At 38.8% G+C, this 16,722-nt stretch overlaps 2 protein-coding genes and 1 long non-coding RNA gene across 4 annotated transcripts; 1 reads left to right on the forward strand and 2 right to left on the reverse strand.

The window, feature by feature from the left end:
• The first annotated feature begins 4,794 nt into the window (after positions 1 to 4,794).
• Positions 4,795 to 8,881, forward strand: LOC121855939 (protein SDA1 homolog). Its single transcript, XM_042351156.1, is given in 11 exon segments — positions 4,795 to 4,894; positions 5,059 to 5,192; positions 5,195 to 5,232; positions 6,602 to 6,726; positions 6,728 to 6,791; positions 7,114 to 7,855; positions 7,858 to 7,935; positions 7,938 to 8,180; positions 8,183 to 8,376; positions 8,409 to 8,577; positions 8,580 to 8,881. Coding segments are annotated over 10 exon segments (2,037 nt in total). The 5' UTR covers positions 4,795 to 4,894; positions 5,059 to 5,080; the 3' UTR covers positions 8,852 to 8,881.
• A 1,871-nt stretch (positions 8,882 to 10,752) lies between these two features.
• LOC121856016 (GPI mannosyltransferase 2-like) lies at positions 10,753 to 12,653 on the reverse strand. Its single transcript, XM_042351254.1, has 3 exons — positions 12,576 to 12,653; positions 11,868 to 12,023; positions 10,753 to 11,117 (listed from the first exon to the last, which is right to left on the reverse strand). Exons 1-3 carry the CDS (start codon positions 12,621 to 12,623, stop codon positions 10,845 to 10,847), a joined length of 477 nt encoding a protein of 158 aa, XP_042207188.1. The 5' UTR covers positions 12,624 to 12,653; the 3' UTR covers positions 10,753 to 10,844.
• Positions 12,654 to 13,730, reverse strand: LOC121856017. Of its 2 annotated transcripts, none has more exons than XR_006086875.1 (3): positions 13,584 to 13,730; positions 13,301 to 13,459; positions 12,654 to 12,684 (listed from the first exon to the last, which is right to left on the reverse strand). It is a non-coding gene; the product is annotated as an uncharacterized LOC121856017 (long non-coding RNA). The 2 variants fall into 2 exon arrangements; XR_006086874.1 differs by lacking the exon at positions 12,654 to 12,684 and adding an exon at positions 12,809 to 13,121.
• Between the last annotated feature and the right edge of the window lie 2,992 nt (positions 13,731 to 16,722).

Below are 16,722 nucleotides of genomic sequence, written 5' to 3' on the forward strand. Positions count from 1 at the left end.
GAAGAGGTGAAGGAGGGAAGAATCGTAAACTAACAGAAAGCGGCCAGGGATAACGGAAAAGACCCTGTTATTAGTTCCTGTTGGCTCCTGTTATGTATACCTGTTACCTGTCGCTAATTGGCTAACAGAATACCTATAACAGATATTCACACAACAAGAGGAAGTACACCTGTTCTCCCTCAATGACAACAAACTAACTAACCTAACACTAAACTAACACTAACACTAACACTAAACTAAACTAACCTAACCAAACCTAACCTAACCCAAAGTTATGGTACAGTTATTTTTTCCAGCAGTTAATAACGTCTCCTACTTCTGTTATAACACAATCAATGAACAGTTAGATAACGATCGAATGACACACACACACACACACACACACACACACACACACACACACACACACACACACACACACACACACACACACACACACACAGAACTCGATGAAACAGTAGAGTTTACCCTATAAATATTTTTCGTTTTCTGTGCCAACTCTAACCAATAGTGTACGTGTGTGTGTGTGTGTGTGTGTGTGTGTGTGTGTGTGTGTGAGGGCAGGTTAGGGTAAAGCGCTATAGAATACAATAGGTGATATTTTAGTGTAGGCTGGTGGCTGAGAATTGATAAGGAGGGTACAGGGGGGGAGAGGGGTCAGGGGGAGAGGGTCAGGATCACCACCACCCTAACCTACTGCCACGCCCTCCCCACCCATACTAAAAGTCAATTGTACTAGATTACCTCTGTTATGTGACGTCCTGAGTTCCCTCCCCACTCCGCCATGAGGGAGGGAGGGAAGGAGGAGGAAGAGGGAAGGAGGAAGGAAGGAGGGAAGGATGGAGGGAGTATTAATTCAGGAGGCAGCAACAATTACTCGGTGCGTTATGTGTTGAAGTAGTACTGTTGCCCTCATAACAACACTCTGATTTGCATAATGAGTTTCTTTCATTGTGTGTGTGTGTGTGTGTGTGTGTGTGTGTGTGTGTCCGCTTTCTGTATATTTGTTTCATTATTATTATTATTTTTATTATTATTATTATTAATCTAAGCTGGGGTGTCTAATCTTCAGGTAAGTCCATATTCTATACAGTACTTTACTATAATTATACGCTATAAAAGGGAGGCATTAGATTTAGGCCTACAAATGTGTCACCTTTCTTTACACGGGAAACTGTGCCGGTGTCTGACTCCTCGACCCCAAAGGTATCACATTGCCATTTACTTAAACTCCCCATCTATTTTACATTCATAATAAAAATCGAATTTAAATTTATCCTTGCGTAATTATCAACAGTGTTTAATTTAATCATACGTGTATATTTTTGTTTAGTCTATTGGATAATCAGGAAGAAATAAGGTTAAGTAATTGTTCATCTCGCGGGAAAATATTGGAACTGTGATAGCTTCCGTACCCTCGGGTTGTAATGGTTGACGATGACGTTCATCATACTTTCTTCACCACCGTTATTGCCCATCCTCTGGGTTCATCAGGGGTCTAATGGAACCTATTGAACCCTCACACCCTGAACAAAGAAATAAGAAAAAAAATATCTACTGTAAATTACCGTAAACCTTCCGAACTAATCCCCAAGTTTGAGGCGACAATTGAGTCCACTATATGAGGACCTTCTCGATGGCTAATGGAAACTATGGAATGTTGACAAGAAGTGGCGTATGGTGAGAGAGGGTCGGCAACTCTCTCTCTCTCTCTCTCTCTCTCACCATGTTTACCCCCATCTCTCTCTCTTTCTTGGCAGAGGCAGGGAGTGAGTGAGTGTGGGAGGGAAGGAGTAGTCAGGGAGAGTGAGTGAGGGAGGGAGGAAATAACCAGGAAGAGTGAGGGAGGAAGTAGCTAGGGAGAGTGAGGAGGAAGTAGCTGGGAGTGAGGAGGAAATAACCAGGAGGAGGGAGGAGTAGGACCTGGTCTCAGGTATTTCCCACACTATTTAGATCCTAGGGCGTGCCCGGCTGTCTCACCTGCTGGGGGAGGGAGGGAGGGGGAGGGAACAGGGGGGGAGGGAGAGATGGTGAGATAAAAAGAAAGGGGAGAAAAGATGAGGAAGATAGAGAGAGGAGAGGATAGGGGAGAAGGAAAAGGTAGATAAAAGGAAGGAGTGAGGGGAGGGAGGGAAGGACGGAGGAGAGAGAGAGAGAGAGAAAACAAACACATAGCTCTCATCACATAACAGACCCTAATATGCTAATGAGCTGACCATCCAAAGTGTGAGTCAGCTTTATCACTACTTCTTCTTCCTCTATCTTGCTTTTATCACCATCATCCCCCGTTCGTTCTTATCTCTCTTTTTCTCTATCTATTTCTACTTGTCACATCATCAACAACATTTTCACCAAATCAACAAAAATGAATAAATAAAACCAAGAAATAAATCCACCAATTAAACAACAACAATTAAACAAGTTAACCAATAAATTACAAAACAAAAACAAAAGAATAACCATATATTTCAACACCTTATAAACTTGGTAAACAAACAAAAGACAATCGGTATAGAACACAATATTGGAACCCTCTATTTACGTATTTTTAAGAGAGGTTAAAGTTCAGGTTACGAGTTGAAGTCGAGTTGTAGTGGGGATATTTTTTCCCTCTCTCTCTCTCTAATTAACCAAGTTTGAGGTTAGGTCAAGCGTGACTTTCCTGACTCTAGAGGTCGACCTTAGAATGGAGAAGGAGGTGGTAGGGGTTAGATGGTGGTTAGTAAGTGGTGGTGGTGAATGACAAGGGAGGGTTACGTTCCGAGGATGGTAGTGGTAGTGGTGGTGGTGAATGGGGGAGGTGGGATTTAGATGGTGGTAGATGGGAGGCGGTAGATGAGGTTAAGGTAATAGTGGTGGTTAGGTAATCCCTTAGCTGGTGTGGTGTCACTACACACCACTACTACACTATTACACAAATAGTAAAACCACAACCACCCCTCAACATAACCACAATTCCTACTACCATTACCTAAGGTGAACACAATAGTTATCTATTTTTCTATCTTTTCTCTATCTATCTACAGTATCTATCTATCTATCTATCTATCCATCTATCTATCTATCAGAACGCCAGAAGACGGCACCAATAGTTAGTGACCACGAGTTAAGTAAATAAGGTAAAAACTGGTCAGTACAAACAGTTAGAACTTACGGGAAAAGGCAGAAAAGCCACACACAGGACGGGTTATGTGGACGTCTGTCTGGCCCAGCGAGGCGACATTCCCTCCTCGGTCATGCAGTAAGGTCAAAGGTCACCAGGAGGTCACCAGCGGCTCCTCCAGGGACGCTAGTATCACCTGAAGGTCATAACGGTGTGTATAGCTTCCTGTCGGCTACGGATGTCCGACCTGTGTGGCCCTACTAATTACAGGTTAGGTTAGGGAGGACAGGTGTCGAGTCGAGGATGGTTAGGTGTCGAGTCGAGGATGGTTAGGTGTAGTGAGGATGGTGGCTGGGGCGGATCCAGGAATATCAAGAGGGTAGGGTCCAAGAAGTTGTGGGTGGGGTAACATGGCCAGCGTAAAGAGACCACCAAGCTGGGGTGGGGGCAGTAAGCCTCCCCATATTTTTTTGGAAATCTGACCAATATCAGGCATTTGAGCCATGCACACTTGATATCAGGATATATTCTGAAGTCAATAGTAAATACTTTTTACTATACAAAAATGATCAAAGAAAAAGTATTGGACCCCCCCCTTGGGTGGTGTATGGACGGTGGTAGTGGCAGTGATTTACGAATGGTGGTAGTAGGGATGATGGTAGTTGGGTGCTGTAGTGGGAGTTTTAGTATAAATTATTCTATTATTTTGATAACAAATACAACAAAAATATTTATCTTTCATTCTTTGATCAATAACTTATTAATTTTTTTAGAAAATGAAGTGGAATAAATATTAAAATTTTCGATAATGAAATGATTTTACATTTACCATCCTCGTCGTAAACATAATAGGCAAGGAATATGTAATGAGGAAGTATAACTCTACATTAAAACCTGATGGCAGAGTAACAAACTTATCAAAGAAAACGGTTACTCAACAAGGGCAGACTATTACTGTTTCTTGAACTATTTTTTTTGTTTAGCCTCATAGAAGAGGTATTCATGAACGTCATAGAAAAAGTACAATATAAAGTAGTTTCCTTGGACTAAATTAACTGAATTAACCATTATTAATGAAGATATTGTGAAGTACTTTATGAAACTTGTATTTATAAGTAACGAATGGGCATTAAACGGAAATATTTAATACTTTACATTTAAATCCTATTTGCTAAAAAAATACAATACCTTCAGAGAATGTGACAATTAATTTTCTTTTAAATATTAGGGAAAAACAAGAATCACAACCTAACAGGATTATTACACAACACATGTAGATGTATACTCTACATTTTTATATATAACCCGATACAGTGCTTCTTAAAATAATACAATTAAGAATTAAACACAGCTAAAAATAATATATAGTAATTATTTATAGAAAATAGTAATAGAAATCCAAGATATTAAAAAATAAATAAAAATCACTAGTCACTGTATGTGTCGTCTTCCTGGTATTCCACAAGCATGTCACAGTGGCTAATGTTAAAACTTAAAATGAACATAAACACAATATTGTTTCTCTATCCTAAGTTAAATATAAAAATATAATAAAGAAAAATCGTATTTAAATTATTTTATCATAATTATAGATCAGGTTAGAATGATTTTAAATTTTATTATTATGTAAACTCTAAGTATTTTTTCCCACCCCCACCCCGGTGTTCGTGGTAATTCCTTCAACATTGTGGCTGGCATCATGTGAACAGCTGATGTCAATAACACACACACAAGGTCCAGGTAAATGTGTACACTCATTCTTCAAAAACATCCTAATATATTAATTAACTGGTAAGATAATATTTGTTAGTATAATATCAGAAAATAATGACGTTAACCAAATAACTAAAGCATTAATTATCTATCTATCCATCTATTTATGTCTATATATATCTTCAGGTGATCCTCATGATAATTAACAATCACTTATTATTAACCCATATCGTTAATTACAGATCAACATACAAATCCCTCACAATGGAGAAAACTCAAGCTAACAATAATAAGTTACCATCAAATCTACCACAGCTACAGAACCTTATAAAGAGGGATTCCGACTCGTACATGGAGGAGTTCGAGAGACAACATTCTTAGAGAACCTCTATCAGATGGTTATGTTTCTGGCTCAGGTGTGGTGGTATTTTGTTGAGTATTCTTAGTTATTCTTGTGTTTCTGGCTCAGGTATATGGTATTTTGTTGAGTATTCTTAGTTATTCTTGTTTAACCAAATGTACTTAATACCATAGTTTGCTTAGTATTATAACTGTTTATGAAAATGATTATGTGATTTTTATATTGAATTATTTTTGTAAACTATCGTATCTCTTTTGATGGTAATATACGTCATTCACGGTGCTATTGATATGGGGGTCTTGCTTAATAGTGAAAGAAGATGAAATGTTTAGTAAATGTTTTAAGGTACTATTATTTCCTTACAAAGATAAAATAATAATTAAATGTGAAATTAAAGTTTAGAAAAAGTTGCCGTTACATAGAAATATGATTTTCACCGTTGTCTCCTGATACAAGTAGAGTGGCACAGAAACAACTCCAGCGCAACGATAACAAAACACACAGTCAGCCGCAGTGATCAGTCTAGGCGACGATTATCTGCATACAATTCAGACAAAGACTTTAATAAAAATGAAAAAATTATAAACACTCACCAGTTAATTTTTACGGAGCTTGTTGTGTGTTTGACCGCTGTTGCCTTGCTTCTACCGCCCTCCTCCTCCTCCTTGGCAGTGAGAGACCTACTCAGTTGACACTCCACTGTTTCTGGCAGCTTATTCCTTGTGTGGGAAACCTTCATAGCAGCTAAGGACATGGTAGACTGTCTGGCTCTTTTTATATGTTCCTTGTTGTTGAGTGTCATTTTAACAGTAGAGGAAGCCAAACCAAAGCCTCACCCTTCATGTCACTCTCCTGGGTACACCTTGGCTAGTTTATCAACAAACTCACTTGCTGTTTACCAGACATTTTTGGCATAAAATGTTCACAAAACACACCTGCCGTGACACAACCCGAGATGATCACTGATTACCTTTGAGGATGTCAACAACGAAGATGGCCGTCAACTTTATCTTTGATTCTTTTTCACAAATGTTTTATTTATTTATTTCTTGTTGAATGGTATTTTTTAAGTCCTTTTAATGAAAATCTGTTGGCTGAGGCTTCATTAAAGTACTGAGGTTGTCAGTGTTGATGGTTTCTACAGCAGGTCTTCAGGTGCTGGACTGTGATGTGTCTCTCTCTTTCTTCATTACTCTGTTAAAAGGTAAACCAAAAATTACCTTGTGGTTTTATGATTACTGCTGTACAGTATTTGCTTGGCTGCCAACACTTCATATGTATTAAACTGTGTAAATGTTGTAAACAATTATTACCTGCGAGTGCCAGGATATACCTGTGTACGGTACAGTGCATTACATGTTCTCATATTGTGTGTGTAAATAGTGATTATTTTTAATGTTATGTGGGACTACATTTGTGTACAGGTGGCCCAGTGTTACCCGGACAAAATGAACGAGTACCCTCAGGAGTTGACGACCATCTTGAAGCGGCATGGTTCTGTGTTACATCCAGAAATGCGGTTGGTCTTTGTGAAGGCGTTGATTCTGCTGTAACAAGAACCTTTTGTCTCCAATAGACCTGCACATGTTGTTCTTCCAGCTGTTACACTGTCAGGTACACTCACCTCATATTCACTCTTACTTTAATTTGATTTAATAATGGCATAGTGCAAAATTGCACCCCATAGCATTTACAACTGTTGTTCTGAAAAATATTTCATAAAAGTATTGAATGGCAAATTTATGTAATATAATTGAAGAGATTTAATGCTGATTACATAAATATTAAAGTTAAGCCATCAATTACAGTGACTTAGTTTGCCATTTTAGTGTGTGTTTTTTTATTGATATTGGAGTGTATTGATGTGGAAAATACTGTATATAGTTTCTTACCCAAATATATTTTTGTTCATATTGAAAATTATCGTACATTACAGGACAAGAATCTACGGCAATTTCTGAAGCAGCACATTGTGACAGATATAAAAAACATCAACTCTAAAGGTAAGAATATGAAGCTAAACAAAGAATTACTGAACTTTATGTTTGAGATGCTGACGTCCAGACACGCCATTGCTGCCAAAACCTCGCTCGACGTGATGATTCAACTGTACAACAAACGTGTGTGGAACGACGCCAAAACTGTCAACATCTTATCTATGGCGTGTTTCTCCAAGGTGACCAAGATTATGGTGGCCGCCATAAAATTCTTCATCGGTCGGGACGAAGAAAAGACAGACGAGACGGACTCGGACAGCGACCCTGAAGACGACCAGAAAGTGCTGAAGGCGGCGAGGATGTCCATGAAGGTCAACAAGAAGACAAAAAAGAAACAGAGGAAAATGGAAAAAGTAAAATCTGTGGTTAAAAGGAATCAGAAGAAGAAGACGACAAAGGTCAATTTTGACTTCTCCGCCCTGCACTTAATTCACGACCCTCAGGACATGGCCGATAGACTCTATAAACGTTTAGAAAAGATGAACGAGAGATTTGAGGTAAAGTTGATGACAATGGACATGATCTCCCGTCTAATTGGCATCCACCACTTGTATATTCCTAATTTTTACCCTCTGGTCCAAAGGTTCCTCTTCCCTCATCAGCGTGAAGTCACTAAAGTCATGGTGTTTGCAGCTCAGGCAGCCCACGCTCAGGTTCCCCCGGATGATCTGGAGCCGGTAGTCCCACGCTTGCAAACAATTTCGTGACTGAACGTTACTCGAGCGAAGTAATGGCGATGGGGCTCAATGCCATAAGGGAACTTTAAGTAGGAATCCTCATTGTATGTCAGATGACTTACTACAAGATTTGACGGGGTACAAGACACACAAGGACAAGGGGGTCATGATGGCTGCCAGGTCCCTCATATCTCTCTTCAGAGACAAAAACCCGGAGCTTCTCGCCAGGAAGGACCGTGGGGCTCCTAGTGAACCAGCCGAGAAAAAGAAAGAACAGTTTGGACAGAGCAATGCCGTGAGTTATATTCCCGGGGCTGAGATATTAACATTTAAGACGGGGTGAAAGAAGGCATTGGGTCAAGTGACAGTGAGAATGATGATGAATGGATTGATGTCCAACATTCTGATGATGAACTGGATCTGGGTAATGATAGTGATGGTGATGATACACCTAATGATGGTGACAAAAAAGCAGCAGCAGCAGATGACGACGATGACGACAAGGTGTTCTCCACAAAGGAAGCCGTTATGAAGTGATGAAGCTGACGGCAGAAGAGAGAGCGGCCCGGCAAACCGACGTTGTCAGCTCTCGTTTCCTGACAGATGCCGACTTTGCCAGGATAGCAGCACTACAAGCTACCAAACAGGTTGAGAAGTTCAGCAAAAGCAAAAAGAACAAGAAACGTAAAAGGCAATCCAAGAAAACCACAGAATCTGGAGAGCTGGTGTCTTAAAGAGTATTGAAATGATTTACAAGAAGAGGAAACACTCTAAGGAAGCCAGGATGGAGACGGTCCTGGCCGGGAGGGAAGGCAGAGACAAGTTTGGAGCCAGGAAGGGTCGCATGAACCCAAACGCCTCCACAACTAACAGGGAAAAGTCGAGAACCAAGAGCTTCATGATGGTGAAGCACAAACTGGCAGGCAAACAGAAGAAGTCATTCCGAGACAAACAGATCAAACTCAGAAATTCACTGTTGAAGCGGAAAAAGAATTTTTAGATTTTCAGTAATGAAGGGGAGGAGTGCTGGGGGTAGGGACACTCAACATGAAGAGCTACCATTGGGTGTCCATGGCTGACAAGCATGGAAAATGGTCATAAAAATTATGATGATAATATTTTTTGTATACATACTTGTAATATCAGTTCAATTAGTACAGTTTATTCTTCACCTTACTAATGGATGGTCACAGGTAAGAACAGAGTGGAAGATGTACACAAACCTCAAGAACTCTATTAAAAACAAGCCACAAACGTGTCTCGTTTTCTTTATCCTTGACTCCAGCCTTTACTGTATACCAAATAATGTAACCAGATACAGTACAGTACTTGATTTATTTCCCACCTCACTCCTGAATTTCTTGTTTCTGTTAAAATAAAAACTCTGACCTGATCCAGTGTTCATATTTATGTTGGGACAAATATCAACAAATCAGATAAAAACACGATACTTGGATGTGATTATTCATTATGCGTTGCCTCTCGCCATTGTGTCCCCTTGGGGAAACGGGCAACTTATACTGTACTGTACTAACATTCAACAGTACAGTATGATGAGGATAACTAAAATATAAAAACAATTAATAATATATAATTGTATGTACCATAAATACAGAATACTGGTTAATATATACACATGGAATATATTATAACACTCGAAAAAAAAATTATCTTTACAATATTATTCTCAGCAAAACAAAATGACACCACGAATGAAGGTGGTTTTCAAGAAGGCCCTACATGCACTGTTATTCCTCACTCATATTGCAACTAACTAATTTTATATTTTGAATGAAATGAACTAGATTAAGCCTACCATAATAGGTAGGAAATGTCTCGCAATCATGCCTACCAACACTTTTGAGACAACACAATTGTTCAGTTCGAAATTAATCGGACTCCTCCTGAAAGATAGTTTTTTCACCGAGTGTATACATGTATTCTTAACAGTTTTGTGCTTGTAAAATAAAATAAAAGTATCACAATCCTGTCTTTTATGCTTCAAAGCTGTCAATACTACATAACGAGATAATAAGGAATAGATTTCTCTACACAGGATAAGTGATTTATTAGTTTCACCTGAAGATTAACCACCTTTAACACTATTAGGGGGGGGGGTGGTTGACCTTAAGGTGATACAAACCAGGGCAGTAGGTCTTCAGGTAATTCTATAATGTAACCTTTAAACAGTAGTGAAGAACAGAAAGCTTAATGTGGTAAGTCTGCTGTGATGAGGTGAGACTTACAGTGTTTCAAGTGCTTCTTCTGTGAGAGTGAGTATTGTTATGTAAAAATTGTGACTTATAAAGTTCATTTACACATTATTCTTAATATTTCAAAGATTTTTCTCCTTAAAGACCTAAATTGAAAGTGATGAAAAGCTTAAATGAGCCAAATTCTACATGACAAGCTTACGTGCAATACTTTAGTTCATCTTCAAAGTATTCAATGTAGTGTAGAGGGTTAGTGTGTCATCACACTTGGATGATTCCCAGCTCGGCGATCATTTTGTTTCATACAAATTTTGCCATTCCACTTTGGATAATTAAATCAAATCACATAAACCGGATAATTTCTGTGAGGTGTACCGTAACCAGAGGGTCACAGTGTCAAGTCATCCTTCCCTCCCTGGCAAACACCCACAAGAAAAAACTCCAGCACAAGGTACAGTAGGATGTAATTTCGTTGTCTTTCTGTGAAAATTTTGACCGTTTGTTGTCTTCCATCTTCAAGTAGCCTTAAAGTTATAAATTTAAAAGACAATTTCTAACAATAAATATAATATATTCTCAGTAACAAATGACTAGAAAAGACACATCTCTCACAGGTGTCTTAAGAAACATACAGGGTGATCACTCACTGGTAGACCCACTCATATAACCATATACCCATGACCAATAAACACAGAGAAAGAATATAACATCAAAAACACTAATATCACAAAAATATTAACAATATTTAGTCGCCAGTGAGTGAACCATGTGTGTCCTCCCTCACGTCCAAGGTAAAAAGTTGGAATATAAAATTATTCCAATCATAAAATAGAGAAAGAAATAGGACAATACAACTTGTCCCCAAAAAGGTTTAGGGAATTCCGAGAGTAGAAAAACTGTATATCGCTTGGTCATGTTCGTGATGCATTCTGGTCGGTCGTCGGTGTTTTCCTTGGAGATAGTCCCAGTCGAGCGCTTGGGGTGGTCGGTGATGAGGTGGGCAGCAAACCAGTACACGACGGGACAGCTAGAACACAACAGTCTCGTGGTCACCTGTAAAAAAATGTTTTGTCCAGCTGCATCAGACATGAGTCACATTGGTTCACCTCACCGTCATCAAGAATGGTCGGCCCTGAGGTAGGTACAGTATCTTGAATCACGTGAAGATTGGGCACTTAACTCGAAGATTAATCCGTACTTGATCGGGTTAGGGAATGTTAAATGTCATCCACAGGTCGGCAAAAAGCGATTTTTTTTGAGGGCATAAAAGGTGCAGTTTGGTGTATAAAACTTGATAATAACATTAATTTTGGCTGTACTCGCCATTTTAAAGCTCCTGCACCAGAAGGTTGGACGGGAGGTGTGGTGTAATAAACAGCACAGAGTTACCCCATTGAGTCACGTTTTCTACTGCTCGAGTTATATCTCCACTGTTCCCCTGCTCGAGTTATATCCCAACTGTTCCCCTGCTCGAGTTATATCTTCACTGTTCCCCTGCTCGAGTTATATCTCCACTGTTCCCCTGCTTGTTATATCTCCACTGTCTCCAGCAGGGTAGTTAATCTTCAGACAAAATAAGCTGGGGAAGCTAATCTTCATGTGATCCCCCAGGTTCTTGTCAACGATAGTAATATTTAAAACTGACAAAACAACGAATACAAACACCACAAACCAGGGCTAATGTATCTGGCTTGGCGTCAATTTGGATACCCCTCTTCTCACCAGATGCTAAAACTAATTGCCTTAATGAAAAAGAAAGATATAAGATGAGGATTATTACAAACAGCTTCACCCGACACTTACCTGAACGTGGATAATAAAGGACGCAAAACGCACACAGGCAAAGGAGTGAGCCATGAGGACGAACACACGCCAGGAGTTGATGCCTTCCTCTGGCCACAGGGACGACTGTTTTTTCTGTTCCGAGGCAGGTGGTGGGATGCCTAAGCCCCAACACACCTTAGAAAATAATGAAAGTTTACAAAAATATGATCATGTGAAGATTAAGCAGCCTTAATGTTAACCTAAGCTCACCAAAACAAATACAAGCTAGTGCCCCCACGTAATATTAGGGTATTAATTCATCAAGAAAAAATAAGCTGAGTGCCTAATTTTCAGGTGATCCAACACCATAGTTTATATCTCATCTTTATCAGCAATTCAACAATGAAGATATGGGTGAAAAAATATCTATTCATCAATATTTACTGCATTTATTTTTGCACCTGAAATACAGTACAGTAGTATGACACTTCCATCTCAACACACACACACTGTGGTATAAATGACAAATAAGCATCCTTGGTCAAATTGCCAACTGTTTGCCACTGTTGTATACTATAGACTATCTAGCAGGAACTATATACTGTATCATGCCCATATGCACCGTATACCTACATGGTCTATATTCATGTTGATCCGTATAACTGCTTAATTTATATACATTCCTAACCAATTGTAAACCACTATGACAATTTGACTGAATAAATATCATTTTTATTTTTATACTACCTGAGGGTTATCCACCATGTAGAGGGCAGCATGAAGGATAATGATCATGACAACAGGTAAGGCCAGGATAAGCTGGCATTGCCGACTCTTAGTAGCTGAAGAACCCCACCTGTAACAACACCACAGAGTTGAAGTAAGGAGACTAAGATCTGGTTTTAAAACTTATCAGTAAAACATCTGTGACCTATGTCAGTTAATGTCTGTCAGCATTGGTATTCACATTCTGAGACGAAAAACAGAAAAACAAACACATTTTTCTTCATCACTTGGACCTGAGCTTTATATAAGTTACCAGAACATTTGGTTAAATATAACAACTTGTAACACTAATACCGAGAAAGAAACTTGTCAGCTATGCAGTAACATCCACCATAATATTTGTATGAAAAGTTATTATCCCCTCCCTGAAGAGAAGGTTGGTGTGTTCATTACTGTATTCTTTAAGATGATGTTTCTTCAAGTCTGAGACCAAGTGGTGTATACTAAAAGCCAACAAATGAAACTGTGCTCCTTGAAGTGGGTTTTCATATTCATGTTGGGGGAGATCTATTGATCATAAGAAGAGCACCATAAGCTTATTTCAATTCATTAAATACCTTAATGCTAACTCAACTTAACACTCTAGGTAGCATTTGGGAGTTTTAATCATTGAGCAAAATAAGCTGGAGGGACTAATCTTCATTGACATGTTTTATTGTCACTGACTGACAGGACGTTTGATGTACCTCCCAGTATTTATCCTGGACGTGCGAGTAAGCTAACGGAGGGATGTTGTAGCACCACTCGGCTTCACCAAGATTTGGGGAGTGTAGGAAGTTTGACCTTACGAACATCTCCAGATGAGGAGCAAGTGAAGGAGAAGTGCCTTCTTCACCACAGTACATCTGTCCGGAAAGATGAACCATGTTTACGTTTTGCAACATAACCTAACTTACTTGTGTTCACAGCTAGGTATTTCATTCTGTAAAATAATTTTTCAGAATCATTTGTTTCATCAATTTTACTTACACTGTAACACCACATCTGGAAGAGAGCAAATGGTAATATAACGAAAATAAACCAATAAACAGAGGTATGAGTGTGTAGTTGAACGTGAGGACCAGCACCAGCAGCAGAGACAACTGTCCAGATTCAGTGGCATTCCGAATCCTGGAATTAATGAGAAGTATTCTAAAAAACCAGAGTAATTGGGGTTCATTAAGTTTTAGCCATCATCGAAACTATAAAACTTGGATAAAATAATTGAACAATGTTAATGATAAATAGCTCCATTGGTTTATTGTGGTCTACAGTTAATATATATGTGAGATAGCATATATAGAGGTGATCAAAAGAGGTACACCGACATTTTCACTTTTACTATAGTTTGATTAACAGTACTGTAAATAAGGAAGAACTTGTAATGAATAACTTACAAAGAACTGGCACTAACAATTATTTTGAACATATATTATAAATTCTATATTACATACAGTGGTCAAAATAGTAATAAAAATAAAAACTCTGTAATGCAACATTTTGATCACCCTGTACAGTATACTGACACTTATGATCCTCAATCAAACTTACTTGTAGAAATAAGTAGAACAGTCCTGTAGTTTTCTGTACAGAGATAATCCAACATTGACCAGACCATTAGATCTGGCTGCCGAAAATGTCGGAAGTGCAACAGAGGTGCTCTTGGCCCTGCTTCAGCAAACAGGGAGAAAAGGTCAAGAAGGCAAATATCCCTCCGGTGTGCACTGAAGAAGATGCTGACGGGTTGATGCTAAGAAGAGTAACGCAGCTCTATACACGCCAACACTCATCTCGCACTTCAGCCTACGAGGTAATACTACTGCAGTCTTCACAAAGAGGTAAAGTTTATTAATACCGTGATATCAACAAGAGTAATTATAATAATTGCATATAAAGTAGTGGAATATTGACTTATGGCGACAAAGTATAGCCAGAGGAAACAGCGGAAGAAAGCCAGTGTTCTCGAGTGTACGCATCAAAGCGATGTGTGGTGAAGTATTGAGCGTCCCAGCGTACCAATCCACCCAGAAGGGCCTTGGACCTGGTCTGGCCATGAAGCTGGGAGATCCGGGTCTTCGGGGGAGACAAAGGCATCAGCTTGGTGGTCTGGGATGATCAAGTTTGACACAGCCTGTCCATAAGAAACCAATTATTTTTAACATATGAAAATTATATACTACAGTGAATACATATACAGTGTAATATACCTCTAGCCACTTTATATGATACTATACATACATTATTGATGGTATATATACTGTACTATGATCTGCAAATCTACAAAAATATTATACAAACTCATTAAAAAATTCTTCATCTATTTCCTGAATATATTGTAGCTAATTTGATTATCGTTCCACCTTACATCAGGATTACTTATTCCACGGTTATATGAGCTAATTATTAACTCACCTGTAGCGTTAATACCACAACTCTTGAAGCAATGGCAAAGTTTTATTTTCTGTCTTAACGTAGGTCGTCATCCTTCACCAAGTGGTTTAAATAACTAATAAAGAGAAGCATTGCCTCCCATCTGACCCTTAACGACACAAACAAACAGACCAGGGCCTTATTTCAGGTTGGTGTACTCTATAAAATGAGTTATATAATTCATTAATAAGAGCCAGAATCTATAATTATAACATGCTAGCTTATTTTTATTTCAATATATTAATACATATTTACTCAAATTCTTCTTTCCAGTAAATATTTATACTTTCTTGTGTTATTTACCTTAAGTTTAACCCGGAAATAATTAAATTAAAACGTATTTTTCACCAAATAACCTAAAAAATATTATTAAGACATTATTAATAAGACAAAAACCCACTTTTAGTATAGATATAAAATTAGTTATTAGTTTTTGATAGATACTAATCCCATAAAGGGGTTTACATTAGCTTCAGGTGCAGCAGTGACAGACGTATACAATCAACACCTTGTCATGTCTGAGTCCTGGCCCTAACACACATGAGAAGGGCGACACTAGACACAAGAAGTCATAACAAAGTATTAAAGAACAGGAGTTTTACCAATGTATGTATGTATGCATGTATGTATGTATGTATGTATGTATGTATGTATATATGTATGTATTGTTTCGAATCTCACTGAAACCTTGAATAGGATGAATTAATCCTTTCAGAAGATGCCTTACCCTTCTGAGTACAATGAGAGAGAGAGTTTGCGAATTGCAGTGATCTCTACCAGCCGAAAAATGGTAAAAACAGAGATAAACAAACTGATCTAAAAAGTGGGAGTGGATGGAGAGGCAAGTGTTCCTGTGACCAGATTCAATTTAACGAAAGAGTCTTGATGCGGCATTTCATGTTATTTTTGTGTTTTACTGCGAGCCAGTCAACCTGTGAGCCAGTCAACCAGTGAGTTAGTCAACCAGTGAGTTAGTCAACCAGTGAGCCAGTCAACCAGTGAGTTAGTCAACCAGTGAGTTAGTCAACCAGTGAGTTAGTCAACCAGTGAGTTAGTCAACCAGCGAGCCAAACAACCAGTCAGGTACAGTCTTACATCACTACTTACGACAAATATTAATCCTACCTCACCTTCTGAAACTTGACCTTAGGATTCATACATGCTATATATATCTTAACTAATATTTTCTTTTGGGGATGGTTCTAATATAAGACTGTTCTATCATAAAGCTGTTCTATTATAAGACTGTTCTATTTCAGGATAGTTTTGTTCTACACACACACACACACACACACAGCATCATGAGTGAGGAGCTGCACGAGGGCCAGAGGGAGCATGTTGTTCCCGAAGGTTCCCATGAGGCAACCCACTGGACAAAGATGAAATGGCTGCTTACGTCCTGGAAAGCTGGATATTAATTCAATCATATATCGGTGTGTTGTTCTTATCCGTGTGTCTGTGACATTGTGTTTTTGTTCTGGGGGGATGCTTGCTAACCCAAGTTACACTGATAACGATTCCATCCTTAACCTGGACCTGACCAAACACTCTCCCCTGCCTCACTCTCTCTTGTAGACTGACACCGACATTATTGATGACTGCTGGTGCTGGCCCTGCTGTAGGGCTGCTGGGGTTCCTGCTCGTGGTCATCTGCTGGTTCTCCACAACATAAAACCCAAGATGAATGTAAGTGATCAAT

The sequence above is a fragment of the Homarus americanus genome, unplaced genomic scaffold (genome assembly GCF_018991925.1).
Source record: "Homarus americanus isolate GMGI-L3 unplaced genomic scaffold, GMGI_Hamer_2.0 scaffold19117, whole genome shotgun sequence".
Taxonomy (NCBI): domain Eukaryota; kingdom Metazoa; phylum Arthropoda; class Malacostraca; order Decapoda; family Nephropidae; genus Homarus; species Homarus americanus.

Coding starts and splice junctions, on each gene's coding strand:
- LOC121856016 (XM_042351254.1), bottom strand. CDS start 12,623: ATGATCATTATCCTTCATGCTGCCCTCTACATGGTGGATAACCCTCAG. Junction 12,024..12,575: donor ACATGGTGGATAACCCTCAG/GTAGTATAAAAA, acceptor TTATTTTCTAAG/GTGTGTTGGGGCTTAGGCAT. Junction 11,118..11,867: donor CCTTTATTATCCACGTTCAG/GTAAGTGTCGGG, acceptor ATTTTTTTACAG/GTGACCACGAGACTGTTGTG.